Source organism: Sinohyriopsis cumingii, chromosome 1 (assembly GCF_028554795.1).
Source record: "Sinohyriopsis cumingii isolate HCF-2022 chromosome 1, ASM2855479v2, whole genome shotgun sequence".
NCBI classification, from domain to species: domain Eukaryota; kingdom Metazoa; phylum Mollusca; class Bivalvia; order Unionida; family Unionidae; genus Sinohyriopsis; species Sinohyriopsis cumingii.
This window is the reverse complement of record NC_142961.1, coordinates 173,409,957-173,429,580: the sequence shown is the minus strand read 5'-3', so window position 1 is coordinate 173,429,580 and position 19,624 is coordinate 173,409,957. Positions and strand designations below refer to the sequence as shown.

Here is a 19,624-nt window from a genome sequence, read left to right as displayed (position 1 = left end):
TCATTGATTAAGTATGAACTTTAATTGTGAGACACTGATAATGTTGTTCCTTGATTAAGGATGAACTTTAATTATGAGACACTGATAATGTTGTTCCTTGATTAAGGATAAACTTTAATTGTGAGACACTGATAATGTTGTTCCTTGATTAAGTATGAACTTTAATTGTGAGACACTGATAATGCTGTTCCTTGATTAAGTATGAACTTTAATTGTGAGACACTGATAATGTTGTTCCTTGATTAAGTATGAACTTTAATTGTGAGACACTGATAATGTTGTTCCTTGATTAAGTATGAACTTTAATTGTGAGACACTGATAATGCTGTTCCTTGATTAAGTATGAACTTTAATTGTGAGACACTGATAATATTGTTCCTTGATTAAGTATGAACTTTAATTGTGAGACACTGATAATGTTGTTCCTTGATTAAGGATGAACTTTAATTATGAGACACTGATAATGTTGTTCATTGATTAAGGCTAAACTTTAATTGTGAGACACTGATAATGCTGTTCATTGATTAAGGATGAACTTTAATTGTGAGACACTGATAATGTTGTTCCTTGATTAAGGCTAAACTTTAATTATGAGACACTGATAATGTTGTTCCTTGATTAAGGATAAACTTGAATTGTGAGACACTGATAATGTTGTTCCTTGATTAGGGATGAACTTTAATTATGAGACACTGATAATGTTGTTCATTGATTAAGTATGAACTTTAATTGTGAGACACTGATAATGTTGTTCCTTGATTAAGGATGAACTTTAATTATGAGACACTGATAATGTTGTTCATTGATTAAGGCTAAACTTTAATTGTGAGACACTGATAATGCTGTTCCTTGATTAAGTATGAACTTTAATTGTGAGACACTGATAATGTTGTTCCTTGATTAAGTATGAACTTTAATTGTGAGACACTGATACTGCTGTTCCTTGATTAAGTATGAACTTTAATTGTGAGACACTGATAATGTTGTTCCTTGATTAAGTATGAACTTTTAATTGTGAGACACTGATAATGTTGTTCCTTGATTAAGGATGAACTTTAATTATGAGACACTGATAATGTTGTTCATTGATTAAGGCTAAACTTTAATTGTGAGACACTGATAATGCTGTTCCTTGATTAAGGATGAACTTTAATTGTGAGACACTGATAATGTTGTTCCTTGATTAAGGCTAAACTTTAATTATGAGACACTGATAATGTTGTTCCTTGATTAAGGATAAACTTGAATTGTGAGACACTGATAATGTTGTTCCTTGATTAAGGATGAATTTCAATTGTGAGACACTGATAATGGTGTTCCTTGATTAAGGCTAAACTTGAATTGTGAGACACTGATAATGTTGTTCCTTGATTAAGGATAAACTTTAATTGTGAGACACTGATAATGTTGTTCCTTGATTAAGGATAAACTTTAATTGTGAGACACTGATAATGTTGTTCCCTTGACAATGATCAATATCCCACTAATTACATGAAATCTTAAATATTTCAAGTCATTTCTTCTCCCTAGCTCCCAACACAGAATTCATTAAAGAACTAATAAAATATTGTCAGATTAAATATCTGAGCAATTATCTTGAATGAGCAATGTGTAGTGTATTGTTAGAAACTGTCAAACTGTATCAAAGGATGTAAACACTCCAAGTTTAATCTTGTCTTTTTTTCTCCTTTACAAGGAATGATTCTTTTCAGCAAATAGAGCTAAATATAGAAAAGAAACTTATTATTATAAACACAGGCTATTTTTAGTAAGGCAGAGTACACAGTATGTCATAGGACTGGTAGGCTTCCATGACTTGGAGTAACAATATTCAGCTCTCTTTAATGAACAAAATAAAATCTTATTGTTGTTGGGATTATTAAACCAAGACTGACAAATAGTTGATGATTTTCATATTTTAATCTTAATTAAAATGGTTTCTAGAAGGCTCCCACATGCACTCACAGTTTGAAAATACAAATAACAATAAAAGATGATGTACAACTAATGAACCAGGTGTGAATCACACTACTTTGGTTCCAAGGATACAAAATCACACTGCTTTGGTTCCAAGGATGCAAAAGTAAAATCCAATAATATGGTCCTTGATCAAAATAAACACATTCTTGGATACAATGCAAATATATTAAAAGACGACAATAAAATGTATCATTATGATCAGTGAAGTTACATGATGCAGCAAATAATCTTGACTAAAAATGTGACACCTGTTGACACTAAAATCACAGACCACTATTACTTGTAAAAAGACTAATCAGTTATTTTAACTAGCTAACAATGCCATACAGCTGACTTGAATAATTAGTCAATTATATAAAATTGGTGAGGAAAATAACATTCTTGAATACAGGCAAATATAATTTTCACAAGTTTTGGTTCTTGTTAAATCTCAAACCTAGATTTCAAATTAAAGTATTATGTATGTTTAAGACTTAAAGATGTAAAGGACTATTTTCACATGCAGAGTCTGTTACAATAATCAGGAACCTGACCTGTCAGCCTGTTACAGTAATCAGGAACCAGACCTGTCATTCTGTTACAATAATCAGGAACCTGACCTGTCAGTCTGTTACAGTAATCAGGAACCAGACCTGTCAGTCTGTTAGAATAATCAGGAACCTGACCTGTCAGTCTGTTACAGTAATCAGGAACCAGACCTGTCAGTCTGTTAGAATAATCAGGAACCTGACCTGTCAGTCTGTTACAGTAATCAGGAACCAGACCTGTCAGTCTGTTACAGTAATCAGGAACCAGACCTGTCAGTCTGTTACAGTAATTCAGTAATCAGGAACCAGACCTGTCAGTCTGTTACAGTAATCAGGAACCTGAATTGTCAGTCGGTTACAATAATCAGGAACTAGACCTGTCAGTCAGTTACAGTAATCAGGAACCAGACCTGTCAGTCTGTTACAGTAATTCAGTAATCAGGAACCAGACCTGTCAGTCTGTTACAGTAATCAGGAACCTGAATTGTCAGTCTGTTACAATAATCAGGAACTAGACCTGTCAGGCTGTTACAATAATCAGGAACCTGACCTGCCAGTTAAAGATGCTTTAAAGTACACTCAAGAGTTTTGCTATCATGTTTGGTGTGACAGCACTTGATTAAGAACTATAACTATATTTGGAGTGACAACACCCAATTAAAAACTATAACCATGTTTTGAGTGACAGCACTTGATTAAGAACTATAACCATATTTGGAGTGACAACACTTGATTAAGAACTATAACCATGTTTGGAGTGACAGCACTTGATTAAGAACTATAACCATGTTTTGGAGTGACAACACTTGATTAAGAACTATAACCATGTTTTGGAGTGACAACACATGATTAAGAACTATAACCATGTTTTGGAGTGACAACACTTGATTAAGAACTATAACCATGTTTTGGAGTGACAACACTTGATTAAGAACTATAACCATATTTGGAGTGACAACACTTGATTAAGAACTATAACCATGTTTTGGAGTGACAGCACTTGATTAAGAACTATAACCATGTTTTGGAGTGACAACACTTGATTAAGAACTATAACCATGTTTTGGAGTGACAACACATGATTAAGAACTATAACCATGTTTTGGAGTGACAACACTTGATTAAGAACTATAACCATGTTTTGGAGTGACAACACTTGATTAAGAACTATAACCATATTTGGAGTGACAACACTTGATTAAGAACTATAACCATGTTTTGGAGTGACAGCACTTGATTAAGAACTATAACCATATTTGGAGTGACAGCACTTGATTAAGAACTATAACCATATTTGGAGTGGCAGCACTTGATTAAGAACTATAACCATGATTGGAGTGACAACACTTGATTAAGAACTATAACCATGTTTTGGAGTGACAACACTTGATTAAGAACTATAACCATGTTTTGGAGTGACAACACTTGATTAAGAACTATAACCATATTTGGAGTGACAACACTTGATTAAGAACTATAACCATGTTTTGGAGTGACAGCACTTGATTAAGAACTATAACCATATTTGGAGTGACAGCACTTGATTAAGAACTATAACCATGTTTTGGAGTGACAGAACTTGATTAAGAACTATAACCATGTTTTGGAGTGACAGCACTTGATTAAGAACTATAACCATGTTTTGGAGTGACAGCACTTGATTAAAAACTGGAACCATGCTTGGTGTGACACCACTTGATTAAAAGCTGGAACCATGCTTGGTGTGACAGCACTCAATTAAAAACTATGCTACTCCCTCAATAATCCACATCCAGACTGCTTGCAGACTTGCTTGTAATGCAATAAAATCCTTACATCCCATTTTTTAAGAAGAGTACTATGAACGGGACATTATATGCCCCCCCCATCCCATATTTAATATTCCTCAAAGTAGGTACTGGTATAGTATGGCATTTTAGACATGGTATGATATTTGATACAATATACTTCTTAATATGTAAATGTCTGACTACAATCTTTATAATGCTAGCATTATCCATCTTCAGTCAACAGGACTGTTACAGCGAAGGCAAGTGCATAAGAAATAAGAGTTTTAATTGGCTGATGTACAAAATCTGATTTCGTGCCTCATGTTGAATTTAAAGGTTGACAGGAACCATTAATGTTTTCTCATATACACATGTATGGACACCCCTTCCTGATCTGAATGCTGGTTGTGTCTCTACCATATTTCTTTGAAAACAAATCTGAATGCTGGTTGTGTCTCTACCATATTTCAGTGTAATCACATTTGAATGCTGGTTGTGTCTCTACCATATTTCAATGTAAACACATTTGAATGCTGGTTGTGTCTCTACCATATTTCAGTGTAAACACATTTGAATGCTGGTTGTATCTCTACTGTATTTCAGTGTAAACACATTTGAATCCACTTGAAATACAATCACCATCTGCTTGTCAGTTCATAGCACCACCTGATTAGAATATCCCTTCTAGTAAAACAGGCTTTTTGGAAGTTTTTGTGACATTACATTGTGTCTAGTGTATTTGATGAATTCTAAGTAGTCATAACGTGTCTAGTGTCATAGCATGTCTAGTGTCACAGCACATTTAGCATCATAGCACATCTAGTGTATTTGATGAAGTCTAAGTAGTCATAGCATGTCTAGTGTCATAGCATGTCTAGTGTCATAGCACATCTAGTGTCATAGGACATCTAGTGTATTTGATGAATCCTAAGTAGTCATAGCATGTCTAGTGTCATAGCATGTCTGGTGTCATAGCACATCTAGTGTCATAGGACATCTAGTGTATTTGATGAATCCTAAGAAGTCATAGCATGTCTAGTGTCATAGCACATCTAGTGTCATAGGACATCTAGTGTATTTGATGAATCCTAAGTAGTCATAGCATGTCTAGTGTCATAGCACATCTAGTGTCATAGAACATCTAGTGTATTTGATGAATCCTAAGTAGTCATAGCATGTCTAGTGTCATAGCATGTCTAGTGTCATAGCACATCTAGTGTCATAGGACATCTAGTGTATTTGATGAATCCTAAGTAGTCATAGCATGTCTAGTATCGTAGCACATCTAATGTATTTGATGAATCCTAAGTAGCCAAGTGGAGATAAGACAGAGAGATAATGATAGGGGCCAATTTTTAGAATGGTCTAAAACACATGGTTTTGTATTATGATTTTGACTGATTTCAGTATCAACCTTGTGTCAGGTATCTGTTGTTGTTGTTGTTATAGGGTTTAATGCCATTTTTCAGCACAAGATAGGCTATACATGGCGGCCAGTATTAATGGTGGAGGAAGAACCGGGAAAACCCCGGAAAGAACCACCGACCCACGAGAAGCTACCGGCAAGCTTTCTCAAATATCCACATTTGCCGAGCCCGAGACTTGAACCCACGCAGACAGAGGTGAGATGGCAGTGATCCGTGATGGAGAGTGCTTTAGACCACTCGGCCACTCGGGGCCCCTCAGGTATCTGTGAAATGTCTGTAACCAATTTACTGACTTTGATTTGCATCTTAAGATTTAATATTAATACTCACATCCATTCCATGAATATTTCTATAGGACAATGGAAATTAAAATTCTTATATAAAAATAAGTTGTGAGCACCCCCCCCCTTTCCCCTGGCTGTTAACCAAAATGTTAGTTTATCTCATGTCCTCTTATATGCCATGAGTCATGGACTCAATACATGGACACCAGAAATGTATACATTTTTACAACACTGATTGAAAAACAAAAATATAAGCTCCATTTTCTTACATGGACCATATGTGCTTGGTTTGTTTGTTACTAAGTGAAATGGATGATCTATGTGACTATGAAGTGATGCACTGTAAATTACTAAAAGCAAAAAGATGAAAGGAAGTACAAATGCAATATAAGTATGACTGTAAACAACCTTAACTTTACTTTACACTTGCTTAAAATAGATAAAAGCACAAGCCATTTACTTCTCTATAGCTTATAAAAGAAAAAAAGCACAAGTTATTTACTTCACTACTGCTGAAAAAGAAAAGTAGAAAAACAGTATCTAGCCAGTATTCAACAATTACCATGTGTACTTGCTAATAAGTTGCTGTTTTTTTTAAACTGAAAATGTTATTCATGAAGGGTGATCTTATATGCAAGAATTCAATTTTTTTTTATAAGTCTAGGAATAATATTAGAAACCCTTGGTGTCTAAGGTTTGTACAAGTAATTGATTGAAATATTTTTGTGTTTTCATACCACTATTCCCATACAGAAACCTGTATATGGTGTGCATTATGTTTATCTGTTTCAGCCACTATTCCCATACAGAAACCTGTATATGGTGTGCATTATGTTTATCTGTTTCAGCCACTATTCCCATACAGAAATGGTGTGCATTATGTTTATCTGTTTCAGCCACTATTCCCATACAGAAATGGTGTGCATTATGTTTATCTGTTTCAGCCACTATTCCCATACAGAAACCTGTATATGGTGTGCATTATGTTTATCTGTTTCAGCCACTATTCCCATACAGAAATGGTGTGCACTATGTTTATCTGTTTCAGCCACTATTCCCATACAGAAATGGTGTGCACTATGTTTATCTGTTTCAGCCACTATTCCCATACAGAAATGGTGTGCACTATGTTTATCTGTTTCATGATGGTATTCATTACTCAATACTTGTAACTACAGTTATTTAGATTTTAATCATTTGACAAATGTTGCCAGTAAATTAAATATTACCCACCACAATGAAGTTTTTGTCAATATTGTTTACTGTGGTTGGCTACTATTAAGTATTTTGCTTCCAATTTTGTGCAGTTCCAAACAACCTACATTTGTATTATATATTTGTGTTTTGCTGCATAAACACTGGTTATACTTGAAGCAATAAATGTTTTGATTTGATTTATACTTTCCTTTTCCATAAGCCAGATCTAAAAGACCCAAGTGATCTTCCAGTGCAGGCAGCACTCACTTTATTTTAAAGTTGACAATCCTTTTGAACAAATTGCAAATTTGCCAAGTAGAGTACTTGAACTCCCTGTGTGCATTTGACTTTAATCCTTTAGCCTATATAGACAGCACCCACTTTGTTTCCCATGTGACAATCCAGTGATGAGTGGCAAATGTGATACTTGATCAGTACCTGTTTACTTGAACTCCCTGTGATCTTGCCACACAAATGGCACTTGTTCAGTTGCATCTTTGAATAGATTTCATTGACTACATGAGCAAAGTGTCACTTACAGAATCCAAGTTCAGTCTCCACATAAGCACCCACATATGACAGTAAAGACCAGATATCAGAGTTGGACAATATTTATGATGACTAGAAGAGAATGGTGGATTTCTAAATATTATTTGTCACTCAGATGATGAAGATGAATTCTTGGGCTTTGTACTCATTGACATTACACAGTGACATTTGTAGGAAACTGTCAATCACGAAAATATGTACTTTTCATGGTTTATTTTTAAGGCATATGGAATTAACATATTACCAGATATAGTGAATCAGATTATTCTTGGCTACTTAGTCAGATAACAAATGTGACTCATATATAGTAGCCTGGTATGTGACCTATAATTGAATTCATGGAATTATCATATAATTGGATTTAAAATGTCAAACATTATGGATTTCTATGGATCTTATGGTTGGAAGATGAAGAATGTGTAAGTTGTCAATTTATTTGTGAAATATTCCAATCAATAAAATAATTATACTTACACTGTTTTTGTCTTTATGATCTGTCTATTTATCCAGTTTGGCTTATTTATTTTTCCAAAGTGAAACTTTTGGCTCTCAGACAACAAGTCATCCCATCAGATGGATCTGACTTGCAAAATACACTCTGACTTATATAAGGGTCAAAGAGAAATTATCTTGCAACGCTGAAAAGGGGGGGGGGGATTAATTATCTCCCTTTATTCATTGGGTTATTAGGAAAAAAGCATTGTTTTTTAATATTTATGCTCCATTTACAAGAAGATGAGAGTGTAGATTAACAACTTGACCAGTAACTGCTAAAACATTAGAAAAGAATAAACCTAAAACTGACAATCACACAAAAGCAATACAAGTAATACAAAGAAGCTGAATTTAAGACAGTCCTTGAAGGCAAGTGTATTGATGATATGACTAAGAAAGCTGTGAATATGAGAGTTTTACATCTTGTTCTTTGAAGTCATTTGACTGATGTGAAAACTTGGTCTCTATCCTTCATGTAGTCATCCTGTTTAAGACCTTTTAATGTTGTCAGTTGAATATTCTGTACACTGGTAAAATCCAAGTCATTCATGCATCGAGTAAGCTCATCCTCATAAAGGGAGACAATAAATGATATGACAAAAAGCCAGACTATAGAGTTATACAAATATATTTACCATGAAAAAGCAAACTGGATAAACCTTATGTTCCACATAAATTATCTATAACATAAAGATTCTAAAAACCTTTGTGCCTTTTGAAAGTCCTCTAAATGGTCCACTAAGACATGCCAAATTAGAAGATACTTATTGAGCTTGGAAAATATCATAAACATTTCCTGTACATAATAACTACATCATAAAACAAAACTCATAATTAGACAGAAGTTGGTGCATATAAAATATTAAAATATATACAGGATGGTGAATGACAATACAAGCCAACACTAGATCTATCCCATTTAATTATTGTCTCTTGCCAATTAACTCACACCAGATCTCAGCTAATAGCCATTCAATTGTCTATTGGTAATTAACTCATATCAGATCTCATCTCATGGCCCTCTAATTGTCTATTGGTAATTAACTCATATCAGATCTCAGCTAATGGCCCACTAATTTTCTATTGGTAATTAACTCATACCAGGCTTCAGCTGATAGTCCTCCAATTGTCTATTGGTAAATAAATAGGGAGATGCTATGTATTGTTTACTCACACATGAGAAATGTTTCACCCATCTCCATTCCCCTGCCAGGCCTCTTTTGCTTTAAGCATATCTCTCTATGCACAAAATCATGTGAATGGATCGTGCTTATATGGTTCCAAATATCTTGAACAAAATATATGCAAATATTTTTGGCCAGAGTGATCCTATCTCAGAACAATTTAATTTTATGTATCATACAAATCAACAAATGTATTTTACACAGCTTGCACATATGTATTTAACTATAGAACTTTGAGATACCCTGACTTTTTTTCACAGAATTATATTGAACCCAGGTTATGCATTTACTTTTGGTTGTATGAATCTGCACTTATCACAGGTTTCTGTTGAACCCAGGTAATGCATTGACCTTTGACTGTGTGAATCTGCATTTATCACAGGTTTCTGGAAAGTATGAAGAAAAAGACTTGACTCTCTGTACTGCTAATGTTTACAAGCAAATCTGTCTTGTATAAATATACAATTTGTAGAATAATGTTACAAATAAACTTAATCTCTATATATCATTTACACATTTGACTATTGACATTTTTTGTACAGAATTTGGGATAATAGTTCTTATGATATTAAAGGTACAGCAAATCTGTCATGGTGGTCTTCTTGAACAAAAGCTTAATTATTTGTTAACAATTGCACCAAGACACCTTTATTTCTTATAAATCCTTCATTTATTCTACCTTTGGATGGAGTATATGTAATTTTGGACACACAATGAGGCAGACAATGTTCTTGATGAGATCTTGTTTTGAATGGGACCATTGCCACAATTAGACGTAATTTCTAGAAATCTAACTTTTGAACAAATGTTCTATTTATAGTTTAGAGTTGGAAATATGTTATCATACATGTCAATATAAAAGCACCATTTATCATGTTTTTATTCCAATTAGGGTGTCTCTGGACAGTGTGAACTTTTTATTAACAGTTGACAAATGTGTAATATTTATTGTATGATCAAATTTCATGGCAAGGTCCTCATTATCATACATAGATTGTATACATGCAATGGTATTTTATAACATACCTCATTATCATACATAGATTGTATACATACTATGGCATTTTATAACATAAAGGTCCTTGCTATCATACATAGATTGTATACATACTATTGTATTTCATAACATACAGGTCCTTGCTATCATACATAGATTGTATACATACTATTGTATTTCATAACATACAGGTCCTTGCTATCATACATAGATTGTATACATACTATTGTATTTCATAACATACAGGTCCTTGCTATCATACATAGATTGTATACATACTATGGCATTTTATAACATATAGGTCCTTGCTATCATACATAGATTGTATACATACTATGGCATTTTATAACATATAGGTCCTTGCTATCATACATAGATTGTATACTGACTATGGCATTTTATAACATACAGGTCCTTGCTATCATACATAGATTGTATACATACTATTGTATTTCATAACATACAGTTCCTCATTATCATATATAGATTGTATAGATACTATTGTATTTCATAACATACAGTTCCTCATTATCATACATAGATTGTATACATACTATTGTATTTCATAACATACAGGTCCTTATTATCATGCATAGATTGTATACATACTATGGTATTTCATAACATACAGGTCCTCATTATCATACATAGATTGTATACATACTATTGTATTTCATAACATACAGTTCCTCATTATTATGCATAGATTGTATACATACTATGGCATTTTATAACATACAGTTCATCATTATCATACATAGATTGTATACATACTATTGTATTTCATAACATACAGGTCCTCATTATTATATATAGATGGTATACATACTATTGTATTTCATAACATACAGTTTTTCATCATGTATAGATTGTATACATACTATGGTATTTTATAACATACAGTTCCTCATTATCATATGTAGATTGTATACATACTATGGCATTTTATAACATACAGGTCCTTGCTATCATACATAGATTGTATACATACTATGGTATTTCATAACATACAGGTCCTCATTATCATAGGTAGATAGTATACATACTATTGTATTTCATAACATACTTATACTGCCAAGAAAAAAATGATTACAGCAGTAATGTTAACATAAACTTGCTTTGCAAATGAGGTTTCCATAGCAGTTAATACAATCACTGACATTGGGTGACGAAAGCTGCTCCAATACCAGTCTTTCTAGAAAAATAATTATCTATAATCAGACATACCACTCTTTCACATCTTTCTTTTTTCCAACCTTTCCACTGCCATTATGATTTACTAATGCTCCATTACTAGGTTGTTTTTTGGACTCCAAGTAGGCAAAATTCTGACTTTCATCTACTTTATAGGACCCTTCTTCACGGCTTCGAAACTTGTATAGAGCAACGAGTAGGATAATCAATGCCACCACAACACCAGCTGTAACTCCAATGATCAGTGCAATGTTAATTTCTCCTGCACCAGATTTTTTCTCCCGTGCCTGTTCTGGACTGTGAGTATCAGTGGGGGATACAGATGTGGTGAGCTTGCCATGCTGCATATCACCTGTGTTAGGGCACTCTTTATCTTCATCATCGCATGGCTCGATGCTGATGTCTTGGGATCTGAAAGAGATGGAAGAAAAATCAGGATAAAAACCTTTAGCAGAACTAGAAATGTGTTCGTAACACACAGTTGCCCCCGTATATATGATGCAACTGAAAAAATCAATCACATTTTCTCTGAAAATGTTGAAAATCCAACTTAACCAACCATTTATATCTGCTTTTAAGTTGAGTCCAACTGGAAAGATCATAGACCATGACCTGCCATTTATAATGCACCATCACATCGGGATCTATATTGCTTATTGAATTAATCACTCCTAACAAACATCTACCCAGATCTTCTCATGCTATATGCAATGGCAGATCTGGGTCTGTTTTCTTCAGTTGCTGTACATGCAAGTATATCATACTGTAAAGCCTCATACCAAATTTGGTTTAAATGCACAGTCATTAATAAGCTGTTGACTGAGATTTGCATTATTATAAAGCTGTTGACTGAGATTTGCATTGTTATAAAGCTGTTGACTGAGATTTGCATTATGATAAAGCTGTTGACTGAGATCTGCATTATTATAAAGCTGTTGACTGAGATTTGCATTATTATAAAGCTGTTGACTGAGATTTCCATTGTTATAAAGCTGTTGACTGAGATTTGCATTATTATAAAGCTGTTGACTGAGATTTGCATTATTATTAAGCTGTTGACTGAAATTTGCATTGCTATAAAGCTGTTGACTGAGATTTGCATTGCTATAAAGCTGTTGACTGAGATTTGCATTGTTATAAAGCTGTTGACTGAGATCTGCATTGTTATAAAGCTGTTGACTGAGATTTGCATTGTTATAAAGCTGTTGACTGAGATTTGCATTGTTACAAAGCTGTTGACTGAGATTTGCATTATTATTAAGCTGTTGACTGACATTTGCATTGCTATAAAGCTGTTGACTGAGATCTGCATTATTATAAAGCTGTTGACTGAGATTTGCATTATTATAAAGCTGTTGACTGAGATTTCCATTGTTATAAAGCTGTTGACTGAGATTTGCATTATTATAAAGCTGTTGACTGAGATTTGCATTATTATTAAGCTGTTGACTGAAATTTGCATTGCTATAAAGCTGTTGACTGAGATTTGCATTGTTATAAAGCTGTTGACTGAGGTTTGCATTGCTATAAAGCTGTTGACTGAGATTTGCATTGGTATAAAGCTGTTGACTGAGATTTGCATTGCTATAAAGCTGTTGACTGAGATTTGCATTGTTATAAAGCTGTTGACTGAGATTTGCATTGTTATAAAGCTGTTGACTGAGATTTGCATTGTTATAAAGCTGGTGACTGACATTTGCATTATTATAAAGCTGTTGACTGAGATTTGCATTATTATTAAGCTGTTGACTGACATTTGCATTGCTATAAAGCTGTTGACTGAGATCTGCATTATTATAAAGCTGTTGACTGAGATTTGCATTATTATTAAGCTGTTGACCGAAATTTGCATTGTTATAAAGCTGTTGACTGAGATTTGCATTGCTATAAAGCTGTTGACTGAGATTTGCATTGCTATAAAGCTGTTGACTGAGATTTGCATTGCTATAAAGCTGTTGACTGAGATTTGCAATGGACAGATGGATAAATGAACATTGTTAACACTATCTACCTCCTTTAGTGAATATGGCAGTTGCATAAGACTATACTGTATATGCTTTCTTATTAGAGGGGTCCAGTTGCAAATAGTATAGGAACAAATCTGCCATTGTCTAATGTGCTGGCAGATCAGGGTCTATGTGGTATATTAGGGGTAATTTGTAGAACAAACAATAAAAACCTTGATCTGCCAGTGCATTATGTAACAGCATATCAGAATCTGCTTTGTTTGCAGTTGGACCTAGCTTATTAGTGAGTATATATGGCACATGGTTAGTGTATATAGATTCAGGTGGTTGTGCTGTCCCATTAAAAGTTCATGTGCATAATTGATTTTTCCTAATAAATGAAAGTGAAGTTATTTTATTATTTATCTAATACACTTGTTAACTTTACATGGAATACACGATCATGTTGATTAATTAATTAAAAAAAAACCTGATGTGTCTAATACTTAAGTTCAAGAATTGTCATGACCAACAAGTTATTATGGCATGCTAAGGTTGTTATGCCTGTGGCACAGTTAATCATCCATTAAGCTAATATGCATAGAAAAATTACAAGGAACAGTAATCTGCATAAAAAAATTACAAGCAACATTAATCTGCATAGAAAAATTACAATGAACAGTAATCTGCATAGAAAGATTATAAGGAACAGTAATCTGCATAGGTAAATTACAAGGAACAGTAATCTGCATAGAAAAATTACATGGAACTGTAATCTGCATAGGTAAATTACAAGGAACAGCACAAATCGTATGAAATTAGGTAAATCAGAGATGCTTGTTTCTTGAAGAAACAAAGTTATTACACTAATTACCTTGAATGTGTATGTTCAGGACATCCTTATTAAAGACAGTTTGTGATCATGACAATATTTCTTTGAAGTTGGATTCTGCTCCATATATAAAGTGCAAAAACATAATTATTTTATTTTTTGGGAGTGGAAAAGTTAGGATAAATGTGGAAGTGTGATTAATTCTTGAATGCAGACTATAGAAAGTGGCTGTTATTCAGGGAAAGATGATCCATCTGCAAAGTGAGCAAATCTCTTGCCCCAGCAAAACTCAATTTCAGATCTTCTGAGTTCATACTGTTGTTTATTTCTGCCTCACTTGGCGGTAAAGATCAAAGAGCTAACCTTGTAACACACTGGCATTTTTTGGCTGTTTCATTACCATATATAACTGAAAATTGGTACACTACTCTATCGTGTCGCGAGAAAACCCAAACTAATGGCTGTGATAATATTGCTCTATCTGATGATATTGCATTCAGATCATTCAGATGTAGATACTAGAATGTAAAATAATTAAATATATCTATTTGGTAGGCCACTGACAGTTGTGTAAAATGAATAGTTTTAAAAAAAGAGAGGATCCAAAAGGACCCAAAACATACAATAGAAGAAAAATATACAATATGAGAAAGTGCTCAGACACAACCAATACAAGTTACCCCCCCAAAATACTTAATTAAAGAAAACAAACAAAAATATACAATATGAGAAAGCTCACAGGCACAACCAATACAAGCTACCCAAAAAAATACTTAATTAAAGAAAACAAAAAAAAATTAAAAACTGTAACAAATAGCATTCACCTTGAACAAATACACTAAACCTATGGGTACAACTACAGTTAGGAAGGTGGGCCAAACTCTAATGGTCTGAAAAGATCACAAGAGGGACGTCCCCCGCCAAAAAAACAAAGCAAAAACAAAAACCAAAACCAAACTAGTTTAACTTTATAAGATGTATTAAAAATGAGAATTTAAAACAACTTGAGTTGTAAAGAAAGTTATTCAAAAACTATATTTGCTGTCATATATTAAAGAATGCAATAATTATAAAAGCTATTAAAGAAATCAAATTCAGTCTGCATATTAATAGACCTTTTAATTAAGGGAAAGTTATAATGTACATAAGATTTAGTAATGATGCTGGCAAAAAGAAATGTTTATGTAGTCTAAGTCTAGAAATAACCCTAAAAGTTGTTCCCTGTGTGAAATGTTAACTTATTGAACAGAATCTTTTATTTTGAAAGAAAAATTTATATTTGTTTTATTTACATGATGTGATGAGTCCACTGCAGTACATAACAAACAGGCAGATGGAGTTTGTGTCAGTTATTACATTTGTCACGTGTATAGAGATACTTGTATTCATCAAATTTATTCTTGCAACCAACAGTAATTACTTACAGAGATGTTTACATAAAAATCTGTAAGACATCTGCCTTTCAACAATTTTAAAATTAAAAAAAAATAGTTTTCCATTAGTTTGACTTTATTGCATAAACAGTATTCTCTTCACCCTAAAACATGACAGATATAATTGTTCTACATTATGATAATTATTATTTGCCTTCATAATTAAAACAACTTGATAACATTGAGTTCTTTGAACAATGAATGCTTTATTATGTTGGATAAAAGATTCTGCCAACAATATTATTTTAAACAGTCTTTTAAACCTTTCAAACACTAACATTACTTTTTTGGATCTATGGCAACCAAAGTAAATTTATAATTATTTTTCATTTTCAGTATGGTTAGTATTTTTTCCTTATTAATAAACTATATAAGTGAATAGAATTATGTTTTATATGGAGGAAATTTGTGAATTTGTGAATAATAACTACATATATATTGCACCATCTAAAAATTGTACCATACTGAAATGTAGAGACATGTTTGAAAGTAAAGTTTTAATTATCTAGCATAGGCCTAAAAGTAATGAACCAAGGATATGTAATATGTAGAAACAAATTAACTGTCCATGTACACATTCAGAATAATTATATTTGATGGAAACGTATACACTATATTCGATTTGTTTTGTTGTCAAAATTACTTTTCCATCCAATTTCTCTATTTGGTTGCTATGGTAACCATGAACACACATCAATTTCACTGACATTTTTAGTGTTTGCAATCTGTATACATATTTGCATCACTTTGTACAATTTCACAGCAATCTGATTACAAATACTAGTTTTGTAGTTGTTATATGGATTTGGCCCAAAAAGTATATTGTTCTGAAACAATTCAGCATGCACAGAGAGTGCAGTTAGTGACAAATCAGCACTGGTTTCAAGGTCATCCCAAAACAACACAGCACTACCAGGGTTAAATTTCAGAACTCCTGGTTGATGAAGTTCAATTTCATAACTAGTTGAAAGAGTTAAATTCAATTTCAAAACATCTGGTTGACAGAGTTCAGTTCAATTTCAGAACTCCTGGTTGACAGAGTTCAAGTCATTCAATTTCAAAACTTCTGGTTGACAAATTTTAATTCAGTTTCAGAACTCATATTTGACAGAGTTCAATTCAATTTTAGAACTCCTGGTTGACAGAGTAAGAATAGGTGAAGTTCAGCAGCTCAGCAGCATCCTATTCACACACTATAAACACCATATCAACTTTTATTTTCTGTGGATTTTTAGTGTGTGTGTGTGTGTGTATTCATGTATGTTTGTGTGTCTGTTTGTTTGTATGTATGTGTGTGTGTGTGTGTATATATATATATTCATGTATGTTTGTGTGTCTGTTTGTTTGTATGTATGTGTGTGTGTGTTCATGTATGTTTGTGTGTGTGAAACTCTCACCAATATAAAGATGCAAAACAAATCTGACTGAAATAAAACAAACCTTGGTAATATTATGCTGTGTAAACCAAAGTCACGAGGATGGACAATCAGGGGGCATAACTTTTAATATTGTCATGGAATGCTGGCAATTAAATAATTCAAGATCTCCTTTGTACAGATCTGCATGCAAAATATGACTGAAATCCTGCAAACACTTAAAAAGTTATGTTGCAGAAATGAAAGACATTAGGCTGGGCAACTGGGGGCCCAAATACTGTAAATGATCTTGTGAAATGATTGGAAATTGAACACATTCAAGATGTTATCAATACAGATCTTCACACCAAATGTTTTTCTTACATCCAATCACTTTGGAAAAGTTATGATGCAGAAACCAGGAGGACTGGCAATCAAGAGCACAATTCCTGTAAATGATGTCGTGGAACACTGGAAATCAAACTCATTCAAAGTTTCAGCAGTATAGAGCTGCATTCCAAATTTGCATGAAGTTCAACAGCATTTGGAAAAGTTAAGCTGGGAACCAAACAGTAGGGCAATTGGCAACCAGAGGCCATAACTCTTCTAAATGATGACAGTGAAGGCCAGAAATCAAATTCTTTCTAGCTCTTATATAAAACAGATGCATACCGAATTGAACTCAAACACAACATTCCCAGTAAAGTTGTAATGCGGAAACCAAATTGTTGATGGACAGTTTGGCAGATGGATGGACATGATTATTATGGCGTTTAAACAACTTTATTGAAGGACCCCTTATGAAAACTTTATTGATGGACCCCTTATGAAAACTTTATTGATGGATCCCTTATGAAAACTTTATTGATGGACCCCTTATGAAAACTTTATTGATGGACCCCTTATGAAAACTTTATTGATGGACCCCTTATGAAAACTTTATTGATGGACCCCTTATGAAAACTTTATTGATGGATCCCTTATGAAAACTTTATTGATGGACCCCTTATGAAAACTTTATTGATGGACCCCTTATGAAAACTTTATTGATGGACCCCTTATGAAAACTTTATTGATGGATCCCTTATGAAAACTTTATTGATGGACCCCTTATGAAAACTTTATTGATGGATCCCTTATGAAAACTTTATTGATGGATCCCTTATGAAAACTTTATTGATGGACCCCTTATGAAAACTTTATTGATGGACCCCTTATGAAAACTTTATTGATGGACCCCTTATGAAAACTTTATTGATGGATCCCTTATGAAAACTTTATTGAAGGACCCCTTATGAAAACTTTATTGATGGACCCCTTATGAAAACTTTATTGGTGGATCCCTTATGAAAACTTTATTGATGGATCCCTTATGAAAACTTTATTGGTGGACCCCTTATGAAAACTTTATTGATGGACCCCTTATGAAAACTTTATTGATGGACCCCTTATGAAAACTTTATTGATGGATCCCTTATGAAAACTTTATTGAAGGACCCCTTATGAAAACTTTATTGATGGATCCCTTATGAAAACTTTATTGATGGATCCCTTATGAAAACTTTATTGATGGACCCCTTATGAAAACTTTATTGATGGACCCCTTATGAAAACTTTATTGATGGACCCCTTATGAAAACTTTATTGATGGATCCCTTATGAAAACTTTATTGATGGACCCCTTATGAAAACTTTATTGATGGACCCCTTATGAAAACTTTATTGATGGACCCCTTATGAAAACTTTATTGATGGACCCCTTATGAAAACTTTATTGATGGACCCCTTATGAAAATTTTATTGATGGACCCCTTATGAAAACTTTATTGATGGATCCCTTATGAAAACTTTATTGATGGGCCCCTAGTGAAAAACATAGCATACAAGCTTCAGACATCAAACCCATCAAATAAAAGGTTGTACCTCTGATATAGAATGAATCACAGACATTAGGAAATATTGTCTTTCACATGTACTGGACATAGGCCAGACTCAAGCATCCCCCTTGGAGGTGCGTATCAGAGTGCATATCTTGCAAGTGTCTGCTGAGAGGAGAATACATTCATATATTCTTGTTGAATGTATTGACTTCCACCCTGTGAGACAGAATTTTTTTGATGTGAATTCAATTCAGAAACATTGCTGACAACCTACCCATAGAGAAAATCTTGGACTTTTCTAATGAGGTAGATCTACAAACTATTAATGTATATTTTAAAAAATTTACTTATTTTAACTTAAACTTTTATTTTTCAGACCTTTAAAAGAATTTTAATATCTTTGCTTTTTAACTTCAAGGAATGCATGCTTACGCTTTGTTTACATGTTTATAATTCTAATTATTTCAACATTTTGGTGTTTTTTTTACATTAATTGTTTCAGAACTTATTTTTAAATAGGCACTATATAGCCAAGATTGGGCTGATGTACCTTAAACTATACATGTACATTTTAT

The 19,624-nt window shown here is 33.2% G+C and overlaps 1 protein-coding gene across 1 annotated transcript in view; it reads right to left on the bottom strand.

The window, feature by feature from the left end:
* Positions 1-1,901: 1,901 nt before the first annotated feature.
* Positions 1,902-19,624, bottom strand: part of LOC149808398 (neurexin-1-like) — a 335,258-nt gene continuing 317,535 nt past the window's right edge. Inside the window, exons 20-22 of the mRNA XM_089976649.1 lie at positions 6,801-12,014; positions 2,745-6,744; positions 1,902-2,513 (exon numbers count right to left, since the gene is read on the bottom strand). Of these exons, the coding sequence (XP_089832775.1) occupies positions 11,627-12,014 (388 nt within the window). The 3' untranslated portion in view covers positions 1,902-2,513; positions 2,745-6,744; positions 6,801-11,626. The remainder of the gene's footprint in view (positions 2,514-2,744; positions 6,745-6,800; positions 12,015-19,624) is intronic.